The sequence below is a fragment of the Lithobates pipiens genome, unplaced genomic scaffold, assembly GCF_037356315.1.
Source record: "Lithobates pipiens isolate NorthernLeopardFrog02 unplaced genomic scaffold, aLitPip1_a1.2 Scaffold_16, whole genome shotgun sequence".
NCBI classification, from domain to species: domain Eukaryota; kingdom Metazoa; phylum Chordata; class Amphibia; order Anura; family Ranidae; genus Lithobates; species Lithobates pipiens.
Genome location: NW_027507748.1, coordinates 351313947 through 351339180, shown reverse-complemented (window position 1 = coordinate 351339180; position 25234 = coordinate 351313947). Strand labels below are relative to the sequence as shown.

Here is a 25234-nt window from a genome sequence, read left to right as displayed (position 1 = left end):
AAGCCCCACTCATCTCCCCCTCCTCTCTACGGCACCGTCATTTTAACTGTGTGTACCTGGCTGTGGCTTCACCGCCGGGCACCCACTGCGCGTGCTCAAGCCATGCGCCGTGACTGACCGGGCAGTAATCTGGGACCTGTGACGTGTCCCAGATGATTGCTGAGGGGGTGATCTCCCTTCCGCTGCTGTGGTGCATCAGGAGGAAGTGGGAGCTGGGACCCTCTAAAAGAAGTTATCCCCCCCCCCATAAAATGACATGCCAAATGTGGCATGTCAAGGGGTCACCTCCCTTAAAGCAGAAATTACATTTTTGGGTGGAACTCCGCCTTAAAGAGCTATGGGCGGAAGTGACGTTTCGGCGTCGCTTCCGCCTTGCAATAATATGGAAATGGGCCATCTTCCCCTCCCCTCACTCGTCTCCATAGCAAGCCAGGAAGAGGACCTGATCACCGGAGAGCAGTGGGAGGCCCCTCTCCCGCGCCGATAAAAGTGATTTTGCGGCAAATCCGCTGCAGAGACCACTTATATCTGAAACTGGACCGCTCACTGAAGAGGATACCGGGTTATGGTAGCTAGCTACTGCCATAACACTATCCCTTTTCAAAGCGCCGCCGTATATCGGTGTGAGCCGGTTTGGAAGTGTTTATATAAAGGCGCACCTTCTATCGGAATAGCGAGGGCTTTGTTAAAGCTGAATGAAGCCCACCAATTTAGCTATTGCGCAAAAGGTCTATTCAAGGCATACCTTGAATGACAACTGTCACAGATTCTAGTGTGCATATGTTAGCTCTAAACCGAACTGTCAAGCCAAAAGCCTGGTGTCATAACCAAACATTTCATTTTCAGCACTATGGCAACTGCAGATCAGAGGCCAAGATGGCAGCTTATTTGACTGTAAAAGATCAGAGGGCTTAGGGTGGTACACTACCGGATCCACAGTGCTCAAAGAAATGGCAGCGCAAGATGCTCATTAGAGTGATAAAGCTATTTATTCCATAAAAGCAAATCGTACACTTGCATGTCAAAATCTTGGTGATAAGCATGGATGGAAGATGAACACACCACAGGGTTGTCCGCAGTGTAATGAATGGATTAAGAAACGGCAAGGCTGTCAGTATATGAGCCTGCCCTATCGCCGGTATCAGGGAGTTTAGATCATGACAGCTGTCAGAATGCCCGACAATCTCTGATGCTGGCTAGATAGATAGGACAGGTTCATATGCGGACATCCTTGTGGTGTTCTCACCTCCATCCATACTGATCACCAAGATTTTAACATGTAAGTGTGCCATTTGTTCGAGGAAAAAAAAAATTACTTTATCATTACCATATCATGAATTTTTGTCCTCACCATGCTGATACTAGAAACTGCCCTTTTTTGGGCTGGACCTTGTAGTGCACTTTACTGGTCTGTGTTTATATACTGGATCCACAGTGGGAACAGAACACTTCTGCATAAAATCCTCCAAATAGATACAAGCTAATAAGCACTGGAGAGAATACAGTTTATCAGGTTGCTTCTATCTCCTGAGAGAAACAGTTGGGGGGAGGAAACAGCTGAGCAGCAAAAAAAAAACAACACATCCATTCTGCTAGGACACTAGCAAAAAAAAACAAAAACCCGAAGCATGCCAGTAGTGGGAGAGGTTATCCTGGGTTTACCGACAGTTGTGTTTGCCAGTAGGGATGAGCTCCAGCATGTTTGCACATTCCAGTGCAGAGCCCACCACCTGGAAGGCTCTGCACGTGGAGTTTGCGAACACGCTGGAGCTCATCCTTATTTGCCAGTATCCAATTATCCTGTAGACAGCAAAATTTTAAAAAGTTAAAGAATTTCTGTGTCAGCAATAGGGCGTGTGCATTTTAGATGTTATGCTAATTCTCATGGCCTCAGTTTCTTAGTAACCAACCTGGCAAGCAGGTAATTGACAGCCACGCAAATAGCATTTTCAGAAGGCAATACACAATGAAAACACCCATATTTCTCTTCTATAGTTATTCTTCAATAACATTAGCCTTGGCTATGTCTCAATGTATTATTGAGCCATGTGTTGGAACTCCTTGTTTAATAATATTCTACAGTGTCTTTCACTAGCGTACAATAAAAGCCTGCATAGCAGCAGCTTTGCTAGTAACGCCCGATACATTAGAGCTTCACTACTCTTAAGATTTGGACAGTTAGCAGTAAATGAACACCTTATTGACAAATGGCTCAACAAATACATTTGGAATGATTAAGAGTGACGGAGCGAAAGAGTGACGGAGCGAAAGCAGACCAAGGCTACAAGAAAAAGAACAGCATTTTGTTTACTAGTAGCAAGAAGTACATTTTTATGCGATTTATGTGATTTGGTTTTGCGATCCACAGCGGGCGTCAGTGCAATCTTAACGACACCCTAAACAAAGGTCGCAAAGGCAGTGCCTTTGCTGGCACCGGATCGCATAGTACAGGACGATCATGCGATTGGACTGCAGTTCGGTTCCAAGATTGCTGCAAGCGCATCTCTAGAGTGATGCAGTGTCATTTGAGCAAAAATGAATGGGTTAATGTGAATTGAACAGGAATGCTGTGTGGTTTCTGTGCGATTCACATGTAGTTCATAGTGTGAACCGAGCCTTACAGCTTGTCTACATTAATCAGTTTTATCTCAGCAGTTGCTCAGCAGGGGTAATAATTAACATATAGGTATACAGATATGAACTAGGAGGTAGAATTTATTAAACTGTAGAAATACAATTTTGGACAAATTGGACAACAAGCATGTAAAAGTTAAAGAATTGCTTTCAGGCAAACATAACATAAAAACACTGACTTTGTCATGTTATACATTTTTAGTTTTTTTGTTTTAAAAAGGGAAGTATGTATGAGAAAAAGCCTAAAATATCATGTAATTTATTTTTTTACCTTTATAAAGATTCCAGAAAAGAAAAAGCTCCCCTCTGCTGGCAGTTGTACTGCCTACATGACCAAATAAATTCACAGTGGGGTCCCAAAATACTCTGTCAAAACAGAGTACCACCTGAAAATAAACAGGAAAAAAAAATGATAACCTGCATTATAGAACTGAACTTGTTCTACGTGATACAATAGCTTTATTAGAAAAGTGTGCCTACTGAATGCCTACCTTATTCAGATTTCCAAAACCCATTCTTTGAACAGCAGAGGTCTTCCATTCGGGAAGTGGAGGAACAAACTGAACGGCAGGAGGTTGTTGTTTCAATACACCAAGAGGCAGGGTGCAAAGGACAGCATCACACTTATAAATAAATGTTTGACTAGTAGAGCGTGTGTTCACTGCTATTACTTCGCATCCTAGAGTGAGCAAAGCAAGAATATTTACTAGCCCTATAACCTGAAAACAAGTCTCATTGTAATATGTAATTGCACAAACTCAACCTCGCAATTGAGAAACTCTGTGGGAATGTAACTGTAACACAAACACAGAGCAGAAGGTCTTCCTGATAAGATTGCCACCAGGATTTCTCCCAATGTGGACACCCTTTACAAGCGATAAACTTGTTAGAAAAGGGATGAGATAAAATTTACACACATACAGTCATGTTAAAAATGAAAGTGGTATTAAATCCAAATCAAACATTATATTACAGTTTACCAGTTCTTAGCTGTATTAGTTTGGTTTTTTTAGGCTCTCTCCTCTATTTTCACCTAGTTAATGGGCCAGTAAGTGTTCGCTTTTTCAAAAGAGCAATTTTTTTTTTTTCAGATGCATCAGAGGGATGCGACTAAAACCGATTTAATTGTTTTTCTGTTTTGGGTTTAACACAGTTTCAAGTGCACCCTGTGAAAATTACTTTTTCTACATATTTAAACAGGCAAATAGATCTTTATTCAAACAGTGACTACAGATTAAAAAGAAGGGGGGGGAAGGAAATTGGGACTTTAAATGAGGCGATAGGGGCCATTCAAATCCCCTCCTCCATCCGATTCAATATTTAAAGAAAAGAGAGCAAAGGGTGGGACTTTATATGAGGCACACGAAAGTAGAAGCATAGCATTTGGTAAAAAACAGGTTTTAATAAATTCAAATAGTCATATATTTACATGTTATTGCACATAAATATATATTAATGTTTTCGGTTTCATTAAGATATACATTCCAAGGCTGAAATAATGGCAAATACATGAAGATATTGATATTTAGTAAACACAAATTATATGTAGATATGTGACACATTAAAGTATCCCCTTTAAGAAAAAAGCAAAAACCAAGGGAAAATAGGTCAAGAAGGAACGTCCATGCTTTGTTGAAAACTATACACAAAATGGCAGTTTAAGGCTCTACGCGTTTCGTGACCTTATAGCCACTCATCAGGATCAAAACCGTAATGGTAACCTATAGATAGAATAAACAACCATATTTTAAATCGTCTGGGAAAAGGTGGACAAATGTACAGTATGAACCCCCCCCCCCCCCCCCCACATTGAGAGTGGCTGTGCCACCTCTGCGGTTGTTTATTCTATCTATAGGTTACCATTACGGTTTAGCTCCTGACGAATGGCTATAAGGTCACGAAACACGTAGAGCCTTCAACTGCCGTTTTGTGTATACAGTTTTCAACAAAGCATGGACGTTCCTTCTTGACCCATTTCCCCTTGTTTTTGCTTTTTCCCTTAAGGGACACTTTAATGTGTCACATATCTACATATAATTTGTGTTTACTAAATATCAAGTTCTTCATGTATTTGCCATTAAGTCGTCTTTGGAATGTATTTCTTCATGAAACAGAAAATATTAATATATATCTATGTGCAATAACATGTAAATATATGACTATTTGAATTTATTAAAACCAGTTTTTTACCAAATTTTATGCTTCTACTTCGGTGTACCTCGTATAAAGCAGCACACAAGCGGGGGTCAGCAAAGTAGGTACAGTTCCACGAATTACCTGTCACCTGCTGACAGGTAAATCGCGATCGATGGGTCACCGACACCCGTTGTAAACATTCTGTAGAACTGCCCACCAGTCTCCGACATCGACACTGAAATGTTTGACCACTACTCCATGCAAAATTCCTTTAGCTGAAAGGGGCTTGTGGGTTTTCTTGCATGAACTGTCAGTTTGAAAATCCCCTAAAACCTTTCGTGGGCCTTTCGTCTTTCTGAGTGAACGTTCAGGAACGTCCCTCAGGTGGGGACCATGCTCGCTGTGCAATCCTGTGATAGCTGTGATCCCAGAACACAGCCAAGATAGGATCAGGATATGGGCGTTGTGATTGGCCCTCCTGTTCACATTATGGCTGTGTCCAATCACAGCCTTCACACTAAATACCTTGGACTGTCTACTTTCCAAAAAGTAGTTATTTGAGGGGTATTTCTACTGTGTTGACATGTTGGGGCCTCATGAAACGATAGGCCGTCAGTATATCAGGTGTGATCAATTTTCAATGCTTAGTACCATAGCTTAGACTCTAACCTTCACACAGACCAAATAATATACACTGAATTTAGTTATTTTTACAAAAGAAATGTAGCAGTATAAAATTTTGGTAAAAATATATAAAGAAAAATTACATATTTGCAAAATTTTATAACCAAAACTAAGAAAAATGCATGTTTTCCCCCCCAAATTTTCAGTGTTTTTTCATTTGTATAGTAAAAAAAAAAAAAAATTATATATTATATATATATATATATATATATATATATATATATATATATATATATATATATATATATATATATATATATAAAAACACACACACACACACATACTCCAGTGGCGATTAAATGCCACCAAAAGAAAGCTCTATTTGTGTGAAAAAAAATTATAAAAATGTTATTTGCATACAGTGTTGCATGACTGAATGAGTAGTTCTCATTCAAATTGTGATAGCTCTGAAAGCTGAAAATTGGCCTGGGTAGGAAGGGGGTGAAAGTGCCTGGTATTGAGGTGGTTAAATATTAACAAGTAGGGGATAGAACTCACATTATAAACATTTTTATTGTGGAGTCCATAAAGACTGCCAAACAAGACATACCAGAAGCCGTGTATCGTACTTGACGGACAGCCGTATTCAATTTAATATCCAGTCCTTCTGCCAATGCCACTGGAACACAGGAATAGCCGTTCCTTACAGTTAAATGACTGCCAGTAAATTCAAAGTCGTCATCCTAGTAAAAAAAATAAATAAAAATAAAATAAATAAATAAAAAAAACACACCACACAAGTGGTTAGGGTAGAGTACAACAAAAGCATACAGGTAAAAAAAAATGCAGACATCTTCAGGATGGCTTACCTGGTCCCAATGTTTTAGGGAAAGTGTAGACAAAGGTGTTGCATTAGCAAACTCTAAATTTGCAAAGTGCCAGTCAAGTATCTGTCTGTCCCTGGAGGACAAGTAAACATCGCTGGAAGATATACAAAAAAATAAATAAAAGTATAAACACATAATGAAAGGATTTACAGAAGGCTCTGCTCTATTCCAGAAAATTTATACATCAGGAAATACCTTGGAGGGTTGGCTTCAAGTTCTTGCAATTTCTCTTCAAGTTTTGCTTGTGCCTCTGCTAACTGGTCATAATCCTAGTTAAAAAAAAAAAAAAAAAAAAAATAATAAAGTACATTGGACAATTCACTCCCAAGGAAATGATGCAAAAGACCTAAGTATATGTTTAATTTATACCTTGCAGAGGGCTGTCAGATCTCGGTGCTTGCTTTTCACTAAAAACTCAGCAGTGATGTCTCTGGGAGGCTTTACTTCAGAAGCCTCCTTATATTGCTGATGAAGCTCCTTTATTTTCTCCTTTAAATTCACCATCTGTTAAAATACAAAAGTATAGTGTATCATGCATTTTGTACCTGGACTACTAAAAACAATGCAAACCCCTGACCCAACTACATTCTGAAAAGTGATAAAGGTCCCATAATTACATTTTTCTCTGAAGTTTTGATATTTGATTTTTTTAGTCGTGTGACGTTGTACACAAACAAAATTGATGTCATTTACACACAAATAGATCTTTCTTTTGATGGTGTTTGGTCACCTCTGTGGTTTTTATTTGTTGCACTATAAACCCAAAAAAATAAATACACCCCCCCCCCAAAAAAAAGGCGCAACAAAAAAATTAATTAAAAAAAATTTTGGAAAAAAAAGCGGCCCTGCAACATTGCGGCGAACAAATCTGACCCCAAATGACACTTTTTGGGGACCAGTGATATTATTACATTGATCAACACTATAAAAATGCACCGAACAATGTAAAAATGACACTGACACTAAACATCCCTTGTGATAGAAAAAAGGCATTACAAGTCCTCGTTATTTAGACATATGGAGTCTATAAGCAAGAAAGAAAAAAATTAAAAAAAATTAAAAAAAAGCGATCTCAGGGGGAAAATAAAAATAAAATATTGGCAGCGTTTACATCTGAAAGAGCCGGAAGTTACGTCATGACGTTGCTTCCAGCCTCCCAAGACCATAGAGATAGCCAGGGACCATCTGGTCTACAACCAACTCTGTGGTAACCCATCACCACTGCCAGATCAGATGCCGTGCTCTCCAATTACAGGAGACAGCCCAGAGAGGCTCCACTGGGCATCGGTAGAGGACGTCCCCTACTGCTGCCTGTAAAAGCAATCCAGTGCCTACTCAGCTGCTAGAATGGCTTTTACATTGTTGTAAACCACAGCCTGAAAAGAAAGTAATCTGGATGATGCCCGTTACTGCAAGAATCATTCAGATATCTCTCCTTGAAATCTAGGACATCATACAGGTGGGAAGTAGAACATAGTTTTTTTTAGTCTTGGATGGAGAGGAGAAGAGTTAGAACCTGTCAAAGTTACTGCTTAGTACTGGAGAAATACCCCTCTCGTCTCCTATCTCTGTGGTGTCAACTGGGCAGAAGGAGAAATCTCCAAAAGAACAGACAATAGTAAAAACATTGTTTTTAGAAGGATAAGAGTCTATTCACACAGGAGCAACTTTGGATCCAACTTGAAGTCGTCCCAAGTTGCCTCAAGTCGCGCAACATGATAAAATCAATGTAAGTGAATGAGAGCCGTCTAAGGCTCGGTTCACACCAGACACGGCACGACTTGCCGCTCCGCGACCTGCCGCGACCTCAGCGGCGACTTGCAAAATGACTTCTGTATAGAAGTCAATGCAAGTCGCCCGAGGTCGCCGCAAAAGTAGTACAGGAACCTTTTTTCTAAGTTGGAGCGACTCGAGTCGCTCCTACTAGAACGGTTCCGTAGTACAGAACGGGGGCGACTTGTCAGGTCGCGGCAAGTCGTGCCGCGTCTGGTGTGAACCGAGCCTTAGAGCCGGTTCACACAGCGGGCGAGGCGACACGACTCGCCTCGCTCTCGCAAGTCGCCCCCGTTCTGTACAATGGAACCATTCTGAGAGGAGCGACTCGAGTCGCTCCGACTCAGAAAAAAGGTTCCTGTACTACTTTTGGGCGACCTCGGGGCGACTTGCATTGACTTCTATACAGAAGTCATTTGCAAGTCGCCGCTGAGGCCGCTGCAGGTCGCGGCGAGGCAAGTCGGAGTCGCCTCGCCTCGCCTGCTGTGTGAACCGGCCCTTAATGTACACTACTGAAGTCGCTCCAACTTCAGAAAAGGTTCCTGTACTACTTCAATCCGACTTCTAGGCAACTTGTACCCATTGATTTCAATAGAAGTTGCCTCCAAGTCGGTTCCCCTGTCTTAGCTGAAGCAACTTTCCAGGAAGTAAAAATTGTTTTCTAGGCAAACCCCTCCCTCCCACGGAGCTGATTATTATGTGATTGGCCACTGGTAAAGTCCCCTGTCCTGGAAGCAACTTCAAGTTGCCTTGTAAGTTGCCTCAAGTCGTGCTGTGATTCATACTCAAGTCGTGTCCAAGTTGCCTCCCAAAATCTCGCTCAAAGTCATGTTGCCCCTGTGTGAATGGACTCTAAGGGAAGTTGTTTTCTTGTTTATCACTAAACAGAAAATGAATAAAAAATAAAATAATATCTTCCAAACAAGGCCTTAAGTTTGGGTTGGAGTTACACTTTAATGATTACAAACCTTATTTAACAATTCTTTTAATTCATCCTGAGTTTTTACAATTTTTTTCCAATGCTCGATCTGTTCATCTTTGACATGTTTCTCTTGAAGTCTAAAATACAAAAATTTACTATGAAACAAAGAAAGCTGGCAAACCTACATCCCACGTTTACAATTCTACCCCCTCATCACATCACATAACTGTTCCGTAATATGCATTTTAAAAAGTCAGCTACATAACACTTGGCTAAAGAATATCGTTATACCCCAACTTACTGTATGACCACCTCCAATGCCTGACCTAGTGAGACAGGTTTGTTATTAAGAACATTGAAGTCTAGCTGATGGCTGAGGTAGGAAGTCGCCTCCAACAAACGGTTAAACTCTTGCTCCACCATCTCATCTTTTTCTTTTGGAACCTGAAAGCAAAGATGAGCACAAAATAAATAAATAAATATTTCTGAAGTATACCTCGATACTCAAGGTTGGTCTAAGTTACAGCAGAAGAGCCAAGAAGAAAATGGCGGATAGGTAATTTACTGTGAAATTAGAAAACAGAACAGTCTTCTGTACATGACTGAATGTTCAAAGACCTCATCTCATGTAACCAGCCCAGAAAGATGAAAAAGTAGAGTGAAACAATGATAAAAAAAATATGCTTTAATCCAAGCACTTTATAACCTTGGAACTTACAGCTTGCCCATTCGCTTCATAAAGGGGGCATTTTTGCTTTATTTTTGCCAGCTCCATGTTTACTTGCTTGCTGATCACAGCCATTGGATTGCCTCCTAAACCAAAATGTACAGGTGATAAAAAGGGTAAGAAAGTATCACTTTGGAAGACACGTTTGATACAAACTAGCTCTCTGTGAATTAGGAACAATTAGAAAAAGACACTTTTCACGGCAGCCTATATTTTAACTGCGTCAACTGTACACTGAATTCAGCAATAACTTAGTAACTACTTATAATAAAACTAGAAGGCTCACAGCTGCTCTGTGCAATACCACTGCACAGAGCAGATAACTATAAAATAAATTTTTTTTTACCAGTTTTTAATATAATGCTTTAATTTAGTGGATTATATCTTAGGAACTTTAATGCAGCTGGCCGAGCCAACAATGCAATCAGTTTAAGAGATCTGCTGAGCAATGAGGAAATATGCCTTTTTACCCAGGATATCAAAAGTAGCTGCACTATCACACGTAAGGCGATCTGCCCCAAAGACCAGATGATGATTTTTTTTTTGTTTTTTTACAGGAATTAAAAGAAGTGATTTTATTAGTAGTACCAGGGTATGAAGTGTGGTGGACAGCAACTAAATAATTTCATGCAATTTGTTTATACCTGAGGCATATGACCATTGCACACAGTTCGCATGTGGCTATGTTTACAATTAAAACCTTAAAGTGGAGTTCGACCCATTTTTTAGTTTATTAAAAGTCAGCAGCTGCAAAAAGCGTAGCTGCTGACTTTTAATAAACTGACACTTACCTGTCCCACGGTCCAGCGATGCGGATGCCTGAAGCCTCGCTTCTCTCCTCATCCTCTTCGTGGCACCGTCATAGCAACTGTGGGCACCCGGCTGTGACAGCTTGCAGCTACATGGCCGGGCATGCAGTAGACACGCACGAGTAGTGCTGCGCTCTATTTGCCAAGCAATCTTCTGGGACCTGTGACGTGTCCCAGAAGATTGCAGGGGGGGGGGGGGGCGGGGTCCACCTAGGCGGCCGAGAAATGAAAGCAGGAAGTGGGACAGGAAGTCCCTCTCAAAAGAAGGTACACCCCGCCCTCCAATAAGGGGGCGTGGAGTGCTTAAAACAGAAGTCCCTCTTTTGGGTGGAACTCAGATTTAAGTACATCTCCGGAACAGCATTATGCAAAACTGCCATGTGACACCACAGCAGAATTGTGAAGAGTCCTGTAGAGTGTAGTGACTCAAGGTATCATAACCTCAAAAAGAGCTACAACACCATTCTCATGTAATTTGACAGTTTACTTACAGTGGTGTGAAAAAAAGTGTTTGCCCCCTTCCTCATTTCCTGTTCCTTTGCATGTTTGTCACACTTAAGTGTTTCGGAACATCAAACCAATTTAAACAATAGTCAAGGACAACACAAGTAAACACAAAATGCAATTTGTAAATGAAGGTGTTTATTATTAAAGGTGAAAAAAAATCCAAACCATCATGGCCCTGTGTGAAAAAGTGATTGCCCCCCTTGTTAAAACATACTATAACTGTGGTTGTCCACACCTGAGTTCAATTTCTCTAGCCACACCCAGGCCTGATTATTGCCACACCTGTTCACAATCAAGGCATCACTTAAATAGGAGCTGCTTGACACAGTAAGGTCCACCAGAAGATCCTTAAAAGCTACACATCATGCCGAGACCCAAAGAAATTCAGGAACAATTGAGAAAGAAAGTAATTGAGATCTATCAGTCTGGAAAGGGTTATAAAGCCATTTCCAAAGCTTTGGGAATCCAGCGAACCACAGTGAGAGCCATTATCCACAAATGGCGAAGACATGGAACAGTGGTGAACCTTCCCAGGAGTGGCCGGCCGCCCAAAATTACCCCAAGAGCGCAGCGACGACTCATCTAAGAGGTCACAAAAGACCCCACAACAACGTCCAAGGAACTGCAGGCCTCACTTGCCTCAGTTAAGGTCAGCGTTCATGCCTCCACCATCAGGAAAAGACTGGGCAAAAATGGCCTGCATGGCAGAGTTCCAAGGAGAAAACAACTGCTGAGCAAAAAGAACATCAAAGCTCGTCTCAATTTCTCCACAACACATCTTGATGATCCCCAAGACTTTTGGGGCAACATTCTGTGGACCGATGAGAAAAAAGTGGAACTCTTTGGAAGGTGTGTGTCCAAGTATATCTGGCGTAGAAGGAACACTGCATTTCATAAAAAGAACATTATACCAACAGTAAAATATGGTGGTGGTAGTGTGATGGTCTGGGGCTGTTTTGCTGCTTCAGGACCTGGAAGACTTGCCGTGATAAAAGGAACTATGAATTCTGCTGTCTACCAAGAGATCCTGAAGGAGAATGTCCGACCATCTGTTCGTGTACTCAAGCTGAAACGAACTTGGGTTCTGCAGCAGGACAATGATCCTAAACACACCAGCAAGTCCACCACCGATTGGCTGAAGAAAAACAAAATGAAGACTTTGGAGTGGCCTAGCCAAAGTCCTGACCTGAATCCTATTGAGATGTTGTGGTATGACCTTAAAAAGGCCGTTCATGCTCGAAAACCCTCTAATGTAACTGAATTAGGACAATTCTGCAAAGATGAGTGGGCCAAAATTCCTCCAGGACGCTGTAAAAGCCTCATTGCACGTTATCGCAAACGCTTGGTTGCAGTTGTTGCTGCTAAGGGTGGCCCAACCAGTTATTAGGTTTAGGGGGCAATCACTTTTTCACACAGGACCATGATGGTTTGGATTTTTTTTCACCTTTAATAATAAACACCTTCATTTACAAATTGCATTTTGTGTTTACTTGTGTTGTCCTTGACTATTGTTTAAATTGGTTTGATGTTCCGAAACACTTAAGTGTGACAAACATGCAAAGGAACAGGAAATGAGGAAGGGGGCAAACACTTTTTCACACCACTGTACATCACATCTAATTCATATTATTTAAAAGGGTAATTAAAAAGGTTTTTACAATACTGGTTAGCTACTTTTACAATGGCACTTTAAAGTGGGAGAACACCCATGTATAATGAGGCTTACCTATGGGTACAGTAAATATTTCCTAAATGTGCACCGTGTGGGAGATATTTACTTTAGATGCAGCCGGTGAAGTCACCGAAGTATGCGATCTGTAGGAACGGCATACCTGCTCCATTCCTTCAGAGCCTTGACCTCAACAGCAATTCTTGCGTGCAAGATGTCTTTGCCGGCTCAGCCATTCAGATCCCTGAAGCCTACAACCCCAATGCCTAATAGCACATTAGTTAAATTTCCCAGGGCCCAAATTTCTGCCGCTTTAAAAACATGCAATATTTAAAATTGCCTAATGTATGAGTTTATTGGATAAAAACCTTTAGTGAATTGTCAGTTATAAGGAAAATAGCCATTCAAAATTAACCTTTGTAGGGATATTCCATTGACTGCAGTGGTAGGAGTATAATGCTTTGAAAAGATTAGGTTAGCAGGCAAAAGGGTGTGCTCTGAAAGCTGAACGTCAGATAAACCCCTAAATACAATGAACTTGTATTTCTGTCTATCAAATCCTAAGACCCCTTTCACATGGGGGCAGTTTTCAGGCCTTTTTGCGCTAAAAATAGCGCCTCTAAAGCCACCCAATGTGAGAGTCCGAGTGCTCTTACACTGGTGCACTAAGCTTGCAGTACAGGAAAAAAAAGTCCTGCAAATCAGCATCTTTGGGGCAGTGTGGGAGAGCTGTATACACCGCCCCCTACCATTGATATCAATGGCCAGGGCTTCTGAAGTGCCTGAAAAAGTGATTCGGCAGCGGCACTTTAAACTCTTTCCACAGCCACTAGCGGGGGTTAAAAGCGCCCCGCTATAACAGCGATAAATCAACGATTTACCGCTAATGCCCCTACCTCCCCCGCATGTGAAAGTAGCCCAAGACATCTTTGCCATACAGCACAACCATATCTGGCAAGGCAGAAGATCAGATTTTTCTCTGATGCAGTTAAATAGCACTTACAGGTCTTGTGCCTTCCTCTACAGTTCTTCCCTGTGAGGGTTGGAGGTGAAGATTTCAATATGGTTTACAATCTGGATTTTTTTTTTTTATGTAGTTTTTATAGTATGTTGGTACTATGTTAATTATTTGGTGGGTGTAATGCTAGAGAAAGTGGTGTATTATTTGCATTTTGGTAGTCTGATGTTCTGTTATTTTTTTTTTATTGTTTTATTTACTCTGTTATATTTTAATTGTATGGATGGTTTATTATTTTAGTTTTAATTAGTTTTATTTGGTGCTAATGGCTGTTATTTGAAACGTTGTTATGTCTTTGCATTTGCTCTGTTCATGGTTAAGATCTTGCGTTGTCCTCGTTGTGTGTGTCATGTGTTGCAATAATTCCCCATTTGGGATTAATAAAGTATTCTGAATCTCTGTGTGACTGAGCAGTAAACATATAAAGCAGCAGGTTGATGAGCTTGACTCTGCCCTCTCCTTCCATCAGAATGCTCCTAGCACTGAAGCACGGCTGACTGGCTTTGTGCTGCTGCTTGCTCCTTCAGTCTAGGGTCTGCTACAGAGTACTGCAAAAGGCTGATCCCATTTGCAAAGTACCTAAAACTGCTTTCATTTAATAAATGATTTTAAGGATGCACACATGAACACAGAGCTGTGCTAGTCTATGCTTTTTTTACTTTTTAAAATATTTATTTACAAGAATCGTCATCGCAGTACAAACCAAGGGAATACCTAATGCTCAGTTATCTGTTTATGCTTTTTATATCTGGAGTTAATCTTGAAAATAGGTGTGTTACTAGACACTTACATTTTTTTTTTTTTAAAAAGGGTTGTCCTAGCAAGATTGAGCTATGCTTTGACATGTTTACATGAAACTCCCAACTGCTAAGATTCTGTCAGTGGGCCAAATATACTATATATAGTATGCATTAATGACACAGGTTAAAAAAAACAAAACAAAAAACAAAACAAACACACAACTTACCAAGTCCTGTGACCACCATTGCACCCAAATCAGCAACATAACTTCCCTTGCGGAATGTGGCAACTCTTCCTCCAACGCGGTCCTATGTAACAGAAAACTATAATGTTACTACTTGCAAAAAATATGTGTAGTACTGACCTGCCAAAGGTCACACCAGCCCTCATCACAACTCTGTAGTGTAAACCTAAACCTTAGATGAGCTGTCAAAGTATGGGGACCACGCATATCAGTCTAGGAAGAATGAAAAGTCTTCAATCGCAGTCTCCTCCGAGGCTCTACCATCATGTTATTTCAAGTCTTTGACAGAAACCCTCTTCATACTGCCAGGACCCACACCGATGGCTCTCCCACTTGGGCTTCTTCAGTTAGCTTTACAATAAGGCCGCATCCACACCTAGCTTATCATAAGCATGCAGGCGTTTAATTTGCACTATACACATAGGGCACCTCATTGATTTCTTGGGCTGCTCTACATGCGGCAAAGTAGCTCATGGAACTTTCTGCTATGTTCCAGTTTGCACTCTTTATTCACTGCGTTTTTACGTATGGCGTGTGCTTGCCGTGTTTAGGGTGTCATGAACAATGAATGGCACTGTAAATTCAATATGTGGGTTTAGAGCATTTTAAAAGTGCACAAATTTGTGTGTTTTTACAAAATGTGTAGGTGTGAATGGAGTGTAACAGTACAGTACGTTATCACTGCAAGTCCTGACTCTTTAGGATCGGGGTTCACATATGTCCAGCCGCAGTTTCAATTATTATTATTTTTTATGTAATCTTTATTTCAAGATTTTTGCATCATATAACATACAAAAGACATAAAACAATGCTCCATAGAAAAGAATAAACGCATACAAACAGGTCAACGTTGGCGTCATTCATGGTGCTCAATATAATGATTATACATGGGGGGGGGGGGATATGCGAACGGATTTGGTGTCTCTTATTTGACAATCCCAGCATTTTGCTTAGGGCAGTGTGAACTGCCGCCGGGAACCAGCAGTGGATTTACAGGGTTCGCGCATAGCTGTAGTGTGAACTGAGCCTAAAAGGTGACTTAGACCCACTAACATGGATGAGAAACTAGGGAGGGATAAGGAAAAGAGGGACAAAACAGCATTCCGTGACATAAATCAGGTTGATACCAATTACGTAGTTACACTGGCTAATGATCCGGAGCCACCTCAATCCCATCAGGGTTGCATAGGGTGAAATCCCCTGAGAGCTTGGTGTGGCCTTGCCAGTGTATCCAAGTGGCCCATATACTATAGAACTTGTCATAGCGGTCTTTACACATCGCCATCCACTCCTCCACAGCCATTATATTATTCCCTAAGAGGAGTAAGAGTAGGGATTTGTTGTCTCTACCAATATATCGGAATTAACCGTCTGGCCGCATTATTAGACTGTAAGCTCTTCTGAGCAGGGCCCTCTTAATCCTCTTGTATTTTATTGTATTATAACTGTATTGTCTCACTTTTATATTGTAAAGCACTGTTGGCGCTATATAAATGCCGTATAATTATACTTAAGTAGGTGAGGCAATACGGACTTGCAGTAATGGCTAAGAGGAATGGTGGGGGACGAGCAGCAGTGACTGGGGAGTCAGGAATCTCAATGTCCAGAATAGCCCTGATTTGAGATTTTATATCTTGCCAGTAGGGTTGTATCTTGGGGAACTCCCAGTAAAATGTGGAACAAATTCCCTCCAGTAAGTGTCAGGTACAGATAGCCAAATCCTAGCAAGCTTAGAGGGAACCCTATACCACTGGGTGAGTATCTTTAAACTAAACTATTTTCCTGAATTTTCGTGTACACCAAACTTGTATGTGTGAGAATTTAGAGATGGTGAAGTCATGCTGAAGGTCTCTCTCCCACTCCCTTATGTAGATAGGTTTGCCCCTTCTCTCCGACTGCAGCATCTCATACAATACAGATATAGCATAAGGAATTTTTACTTGAAAATTACACCTGAACCAGATTGAAAAACATTCAGGACTCTCTAAAAATTGACTGTGGCTGGCCCGGACAGATGTGAACTGGCTCCATAGAAAGCCAGTTCATGTAATGCGAGTCAGATGCAGTGCAAAATGCATCCAATTCACAAATACGTGAACCAAGCCTTAAAGTTCCAGTGCGAATCTAAAGGTCCACTAATATACAAACGTCTGATTTAAAAGAAAGTTATACAGCAACAGGATTAAAATACACTGCGTTCAGATCTGCAAAGAATGCACATTACAAATCTGAACACAACTGTATGTTAAAACAATGGGTCCATGGTCACAGCTCTGTAACCTGTGTTCAGCTTTACAAAAAACAAATACACACCAAACAAGCGTTTTCTACATCCACACAGTCTGCATATGGACCATATTTAAATGTACGCATGTAAAAGTTTGTGCCAACAATTACATGCGCACAGCAATTATGACTAGAGGTCGACCGATACGGTTTTCTTCTCTGGCCGATGCCGATATTTAGAAATCATGGCAGCCGATGGCCGATATATGATGCCGATTTATTTTATTTTATTACTTTTTATCCCCCTTCATCACATAAAACAGACACCTTTCCCACTGGGGCGTTTTTATTTTTATTTTTTTTATTTTTTTAGGTGCTTTTGGGCTAAAAATAGCACCTGTAAAAGTGTCTGCAAAACGGCTCCCCTGCAGTCTGTGAAAGACAGAGTGCTTTCACACTGAGGCGATGCGCTGGCAGGATGTTAAAAAAATAAATAAAAAGTCCTGCAAGCAGCACGTTTGGTGTGGTGTATACCACTCCTCCACCACTCCTGCCCATTGATATTAATGGGCACCACTGCCGAAGTGCATGCAATGCGATTTGGCAGCGGTGCTTCACGGGCGCATTTAACCTTTTCTTCGGCCGCTAGCTGGAATTTATGCGCGCCACTAGCAGCCGAATAGCACCGCTAAAATGATGGTAAAGCGCTGCCAAAACTAGCAGCATTTTACCATCAACGCCTGCCCGCTCCAGTGTGAAAGCAGCCTATAAAATAAAAACAGGTAGTCAAAACTTTTGGACGAAAAAAGAAAATGGGCTAACATTACTGTTTTATTTATTTATTATCATTTAGTGTATTTTTCCCCCCCCAAAAAAACGCATTTGAAAGACCTCTGCGCAAATGCCATGTGACATAAAATGTTGCAACAACCGCTATTTTATTCCCTAGGATCTGTGCTAAAAAAAAATATATATAATTTTTTGGGGGTCTAAGTGATTTTCTGGCAGAAAATACAGGACTGTTACTTTTAAGTAACAAGTGTCAGAAAAGATTTAGTCTTTAAAGCCTCATGCACACGAGACGCAGGTGAAAAATCTGCTAAAAAAAAAAGAAAAAAGCTGAAACGCACGTTTAGAAACGCGCATTTTGCCGCATTTGCGTTTATAAAGATAACATGATGTAGACCCTCCCCAAGCTCTTAAAGCATGTTTTTTTTTAACTATTTCTGCTATTTTGATCAGAGTGAGCAGCAGCAGCATAGAGAGCAGTTGTACACTTGCATTTGCCTATCTTTCTGTGGTATATATTGAAATGGATCCCATCCCATATCTGTCCTTTATTTTTTTTTAAATGTCTATTTATAGCAAATTATCCAATTTTTTAAAATATCTAAAATTTTCTTGTGGCAATTTTTAACATGTTTTCATTATTTCTAATATAAAACAATATTAAAATAGTTAATTATTTTTTAATCTTAATATATGTTTTTATTCATTTTTTCTAGTTTCAAATTGTTTTATTTAAAAGCAAATCTATGTTAATTAGATTTTTTATAATTGTTTTAAAAATGTATTTGGCCAATTTTTTTTATATATTTTTATCGTGAAATATGTACTGATTAATATATTTTAATTCTTTGCTGCTGTATATGGTAGTATATTATTTTTTAATGCCTTATTAAAATATCCAGAATCCTAACCCTAACACTAACCCTACCCCTAACAGCTAACACTATCCCTTACACTAACCCTAAACAACCCTAACCCTAATTCAACCCTTAATCCTAAACAATAACCCTAACCCTAATAACCGTATAACCACTTACCATAACACCCAACCCTAATGACCAAATTACATTGCCGCAGATGGTCACAGTTGACTTTGAGGCCATGTATCTCTGATGCAGAAAAGTACATGACATTTTGCGACCCAACTTTGGGGCCCCCTATCTCGGGGTCACTTGGTGATAGGAACCTCAAATTTGGATCTGTTGTAGTGCTAGTTCCACTGTGTCTGCATACCTCAACTTGGGGTTCCTGGCAATAATTGGCCCCAAGATATGGGCCCCCGAAATTCAGGTCGCAAAATATTCTCTGATGCAGAAAAGTGCATGACATTTTGCAACCCGACTTTGGGGCCCCCTATCTCGGGGTCATTTGGTGATAGGAACCTCAAATTTGGATATGTTGTAGTGCTAGATCCACAGTGTCTGCATACCGCCCCCAAATTCGGGTCACAAAATGTCATTCTCAGATCATATTTCTGAGTTTTCAGGTCCCAAAAAATTGGGTTCCTTTAAAAACGCAAACGCGGCTAAATGCGGGTGCCGCGTTTTGCATCTGAAACGTGGAAATTTGTGTGTCTGAACCCATTTGTTTGCTTCTGGAAAAACAAGGATAAAACGCAACTGCATAAAAAGGGCAAAAAACGAGACGTTGTGCATGAACACATAGGATAAAATTGAATGAGTTCAGGGGCAGTTGAAAAAAAGTGTCCAACTGCATCTGAACACGTGTTTAACTGCATCTCGTGTGCATGAGGCCTAAATGGTTAAACTGAGAACTTCTACACACAGAGTTGAGTTCATTCATTCAAGTGTAAACATTGTATCTTTTTGCTCTTTTCTTGGCAGACTGCCCAGAGAGGAGGAAAGTCCTTTCTATGAAGACTCAGGCAAATTACACTGACTTCTATTACAGAAGTCATTTCCAAGTCGCGCTGTAGTTCTAAATTGGCCTTTTTATCAGCTCAAGCGGCCGATGCCGATTAATTAAAAGATGGCAAATATCGGCCGATATATTGGTCGACCTCTAATTAGAACTGCCTGCTTGCCTTCCTGGCCGCCGAGAACCTTATGCCGCAGGTCCTGCATACGTCTTGGCAATACAGGACGCTAGGAGACAGGAGCTGCCATTTCCATACAGTTGTGAAGGGGACAATGATATGGCCATGTTTATGAGCTGTAAATTCACCATGCTGGACCAAACACATTTGAATACAACACTATGCATGACCAATCAAACGTCTGTAAGCCCACAACGAAAGTAGAACAGGAGTCCCACTGTAGCTTCTGGGGGACACTTTTTATGCTTGCACAGTAAAAACAGAAGTCCCTATTAAAAGATCCAAGGCAGAAGTTAACTTCTATTGCATGCAGCATAAACAAGATTAAAAATCAGTTTTAGACCTTATTTCTAGTGTAAAGAATTCTACTTCACATGCATGTAAAAAAAGGTTTACTACTTACCCTTGACTCTAAAACAGTAACATCCATGCCAAAACTTTGCAACTGGCGAGCTGCAGCCAATCCAGACACTCCGGAGCCAATGATTATTACTTTTCCTGTTTTCTTGACTAATGGTTATAAGAAAACAGCAGTCAAACAGATGGATTACAAGAAGCAATGTCGCATTATCAAGAACTTTTAAGAACTTGGCTTAGACAGGATAGACACTGTTCCATGTATGGTGCAAAGTGTGCGCTAACAGGTGTAAATGGGCCTGTATAGTTGCCCTTTTACACTAAACTGTAACACATACTGCAGATGTCAACCAGCCCCTTGGGAAAGCATACAATTTCTAATCTATATGAATTTTTATACAGTAAAATGCAAGTGGTTTCTTGTGATAAAACAGACCAGCGTGAATATGTCCCAAGTTTGGCAAGGAGCAGTTGAGGGCTATAAATGCTTTTAAACACTTGTCTACTTGCAATGGCAATGTGCAATTGGGTACTAAACCACCCAAAAAAATTTACCTGTACCCAACAGCTTTAAAACATTACAGTGACATCATGGTGTACAGAGTAATTTCTTCTGGCAAACCATACTTGTGGCATGGATGTGTTTCATGCCAGTGTGAGCAGACCAGGGTGGGAATACAAAATTACAGGAGTCTGGCATTGCACTACTGATCCACCGATTACAGGTGCAATGCTTTGCAGGGGAAAAACAAAACAAAAAAAATATTTTTTCCCTGCTAGATATGTACATCCATTATTTTTTCCCCAAAGGTAAACTTATCTTTTAAAGAGGAAATAAACCCTGATGAGTTTACTTCCTCTTTTTTTCCCTGCAAAGGTAAAGCATAATGGACTACTATGCATCACATAGTAGTCCATTATGTGTCACTTACCTGACACAGGGGCCAGCGAAGTCGCGCTGTCCCCTGTAGTCCGCCGCATCCATCTTGCTGGTGGCGTCTCGCAGCTCCGCCGCTGTCATTCGGCGAAGCCGTGATGACGTCACTCCCGCGCATGCGCACGGTAGTCGACAAATGCGGCAGCTCCATTCTTGGAACTGCCGTGTTCAGTGCGCCTGCGCGCCGCTGTCTACGGCGCATGCGCCGTAGACAGCGGTGCCCGTTTTCGGGCAAATATCTCCTAAACCATATAGGTTTAGGAGATATTGCTTGTACCTACAGGTAAGCCTTAATCTAGGCTTACCTGTAGGTCAAAGTGGTTTGTAAGGGTTTACAACCACTTTAAAAGGAAATGTACTTTCAGTTAGTAAACATGCTCTCCATATATTTTGTTTTTTGTAAAGTGACAATCACATGCTTGCTCTTCTATTCTGTAATTATTGTATTAAATGTAAAAAAGTGTATAAGTTAGCCGCTAGAGGGAGACAAGATTTACCATTACCATCAATAGCCTCCCTGCTAAGATATCAGCCGAATGGGAGGGCATTGTTTTTGTCAAGTCAGTCACCTCAGATTTGCATTGTGAGAGGTAGCAGTAATGCAGAATGCCCCGACTAAACAAATCATTACACCGCATAAAAAAAAAAAAACAGACGGACAAAAATTACAATAAAAGATCACTTTAAAAAGATAAAAGTTCCCCTCAATATTTTTTCAAGTAAAATAAAAAAAAGCATTCATTTTTTTACTAGGAGCCTGCAGATCATGGGTGCAATGCAGGACTCCTGCAGACATTCTGTGTAAGCTGTTTGCTAGTACAGGCAGGCAGTTACACAATGACAGAAAAAAAGTTTACTCAATGAACTACCTAGAATGCTCAACAGTGCCGTTAGTCTATTCAGACCTACAAGCCAACAGCCGCAAAGTCTGTTGGTACTTGTAAATTTTCACAGAACACAGAAATGATGCGACCGGGTGGGCAGAGCCCCGCATGGTCACAGTTTTTTTTTAAATTGTGACAGCAAGAAGGAGAAGATCCCCCGCTTCTTGTCAAAACGGAGGATCGGGGGCTGCTGCACCCTGAATATGGATGTAACAAAAAGGTGAACTTTTCCTTTATCTAAAAATATAAAAAAATAAAAAAAAATTACCTTTCCTTGTAAATTGTTAATGCATTTTGATATTAAAATTAGAGGTCGACCGATATGGGTTTTTCTCTGGCCGATGCCGATATTTTTGGGCCGATATGTTAGGCTGATTTTTTTTTTTTTATCCCTTCATCTCATAAAACCTAATAGACACCTTTCCCACTGGGGTGTTTTTTTAGGCGCATTTGGGCTAAAGTGCCTGCAAAACGGCTCCCCTGCAGTCTGTGTGAAAGACAGAGTGCTTTCACACTGAGACGATGCGCTGGCAGGATGTTAAAAAAAAAAAAAAAAAGTCCTGCAAGCAGCACGTTTGGAGTAGTGTATACCACTTCAACACCACTTCTGCTCATTGATATTAATGTGCACCACTGCCGAAGCGCATGCAATGCGATTTGGCAGCAGTGCTTCACGGGCGCATTTAACCTCTTCTTCGGCCGCTAGCTGGATTATATGCGCCCCACTAGCAGCCGAATAGTACCGCTAAAATGATGGTAAAGCGCTGCTAAAACTAGCAGCATTTTACCATCAACGCCTGCCCACTCCAGTGTGAAAGCAGCCTATAAAATAAAAACAGGTAGTCAAAACTTTTGGATGGAAAAAAAAAAAAAAAAGCAGGGGGGCTAACTGTTTTTTAGATTTTTTTTAAAAGTCATTTAGTGTATTTTTTTGCCAAAAAAAAAATTGCATTTGAAAGACCTCTGCGCAAATGCTGTGTGACATGAAATATTGCAACAACTGCTATTTTATTCCCTAGGGTCTCTGCTAAAAAAAATATATATAATTTTTTGGGGGTCTAAGTGAGTTTCTGGCAGAAAATACAGGATTTTTACTTGTAAGCAACAAGTGTCAGAAAAGATTTGTTCTTTAAATGGTTAAACTGAGAACTCTACACACAGAGTTGAGTTAATTCATTTAAGTGTAAACATTGTAGCTTTTTGCTCTTTTCTTGGCAGACTTCCCAGAGAGGAAACAAGTCATTTCTATGAAGACTCAAGCAACTTACACTGACTTCTATTACAGAAATCATTTCCAAGTCTTGCTGTAGTTCTAAATCAGCCTTTTTAATCAGCTCAATCGGCCGATGCCGATAAATTAAAAAACGGCAAATATATATATTAGATATATCGGTCGACCTCTAATTAAAATAAAATAGCAATTACATTAGGGGCCATGGGGTCTCTTTACAAATATATTTTATTCCACAAGCTCTTTTATGGAACTTTAAAAAGGGATATTAACCACTTCCAGACCACCTACCGCACATATACTGACTATTATTTATTTTTTATTAAGGGGGGGGGGGGAGAGGAAAACTTACCTCTTGTTCTGGCGTCCCCCACAAGCACTGTCCACTCCTCCTCTTCTCCTAGTGCCCCTAAAGTAAGCCCTGTGTTATGGGGGCACTCTTTCAAGTCAGGCTGTATGCATCCATAGACACACATAGTGTGACTCAGCCACGCTCTTCACTCCCTCCTAACTTAGAGCAATAGGAGCCAATGGCTCCCGCTGTTCTCAAAGTCTGTGAAAAGAGGAATTTGGGAGAGAAAACCTGCAACCCAACACAGTGTTGGACTCTACAGCACTCAGGTAGTTGATCTTTTTACTACTACACTTGGTCATAACAACTGTAGCATAAATTTGATTGTAAACATACTATGGCGATTGTGGTGTTCTGAAAAAAGAGCTTATTAACATTTTCCTATTGCCAAATACAGAGACATAAGAGCTGGAGAGACAAAAATGAGAGGAGGTCCGATGACTGATCATTTTGACTACTTACCAGGCAAAGGTTTCAGTCTTTTGTAAATGCCAAAGTTGATTAATCCATGCCTTTCCAGATAGCAGTGTATTCTGTGAACCAGCACAGAGTCACCTAAATAACACAACCTTGTTAGCAGTCTATTGCAAACATTTCCTAATGTTGCCATTTCCAAAATGGGTTAAATGCAACTTACTATTATAAGGAGCTTCCAGCTGCTGAAGGGTTGCCTCAAACGTTAGCTGAACTTTTGGATTGTCTAACCACAACTGCAACTTTAATGAAAGAGAAGACAAATGGAATGGAAGTGAGAAATAAGTCCACTTGTCCATTTACAGTGAGGGGGGGGAAGAAAAAAAAGTATTTATGGCATATACAGATGAAAACTTTTGTGCCACTTACTGTGCGATTCCGGATGTAAAGGAAGACCTTCTGAGTTGGTTGTGGGCCGCTGATGATATCTGGGAAGCATGCTGCCTCTTGAGAAGTCATCCTGTCATGTGGAAGTCGGCTCTGAAAAGCTGCACCCTCTACACCTGAATATACTAAATGAGTTTAGTCTGCATAAAGCAAATCTGCCAAAACCCGTGGGAAAGCATGTTTTTCATAACACACACATTTAGACCTGGTTCACACATATGCAGTTTGCTTTTGATCCATTTCTGCAGCGCTATTCACACGTTTGAGGAGTTTCGCATTTTTTATGCTTTTTTTTGGCCAATTTGTTGTTGGGCAGATTAAAACAAACAAAATGCAAATTGTGGCAAAAATGCATTACATGCTTTTCTACAGCTACTCCGTTAAAAAGTCTATTAAACGAAAAATGTAACCATTTTGCATTTTAAAAGGATCCTGGCCTTTTCCAAAAATGCAGCGGCTGAAAAACGCACAGATGTGAACGTGTCTCACAGGAAGCCATGTTAAATGGACTGTAGTGCGTTTCTGCAAAAGGCACTAAAAAACAAAATAGATGTGAACCAGGCCTTAGAGAGTTATTTATTCAGAAGTTATGTAAAAATGATTATATACAGATTGAATAAAAAGTTACTTTATTAAATCAGCCAAAAGAAAGCAAACTGAAAATGTGTTTCACTTTATATACCCAATAATGTGCAGATGAAATAAACAGGACACTGGTTTTCAAATGACTAGACTGAAGTCAATATTACCAAAAAAAATTTTCAGTGAAGATTTTCAACTCCTTTAGGCTGGTTTTACATGGGCGTTCTCCATAAGGCGCATCCACCTGCTCAGCAGGGGATCTCCCCAC

General features: G+C 40.5%; 1 protein-coding gene across 8 annotated transcripts in view; it reads right to left on the bottom strand.

Annotated features, from left to right (window-relative positions):
* The window catches only part of KDM1A (lysine demethylase 1A), a 53271-nt gene that overhangs the window by 10302 nt on the left and 17735 nt on the right, over window positions 1-25234 (bottom strand). For 3 of the 8 annotated variants that reach the window (XR_013274522.1, XM_077481898.1, XM_077481902.1), the window contains exons 3-16: window positions 24367-24509; window positions 24161-24239; window positions 23986-24078; window positions 20166-20272; window positions 14674-14755; window positions 9683-9789; window positions 9278-9420; window positions 9023-9113; window positions 6651-6785; window positions 6477-6550; window positions 6264-6375; window positions 6005-6137; window positions 3126-3313; window positions 2906-3020 (exon numbers count right to left, since the gene is read on the bottom strand). Coding sequence is in view for 7 of the 8 variants with exons in the window: in XM_077481898.1 (XP_077338024.1) it covers window positions 2906-3020; window positions 3126-3313; window positions 6005-6137; window positions 6264-6375; window positions 6477-6550; window positions 6651-6785; window positions 9023-9113; window positions 9278-9420; window positions 9683-9789; window positions 14674-14755; window positions 20166-20272; window positions 23986-24078; window positions 24161-24239; window positions 24367-24509 (1602 nt within the window). In the remaining variant the exon portion in view is untranslated. The remainder of the gene's footprint in view (window positions 1-2905; window positions 3021-3125; window positions 3314-6004; window positions 6138-6263; window positions 6376-6476; window positions 6551-6650; window positions 6786-9022; window positions 9114-9277; window positions 9421-9682; window positions 9790-14673; window positions 14756-20165; window positions 20273-23985; window positions 24079-24160; window positions 24240-24366; window positions 24510-25234) is intronic. The other 5 variants (XM_077481901.1, XM_077481905.1, XM_077481900.1 and 2 more) reach the window with 3 other exon arrangements.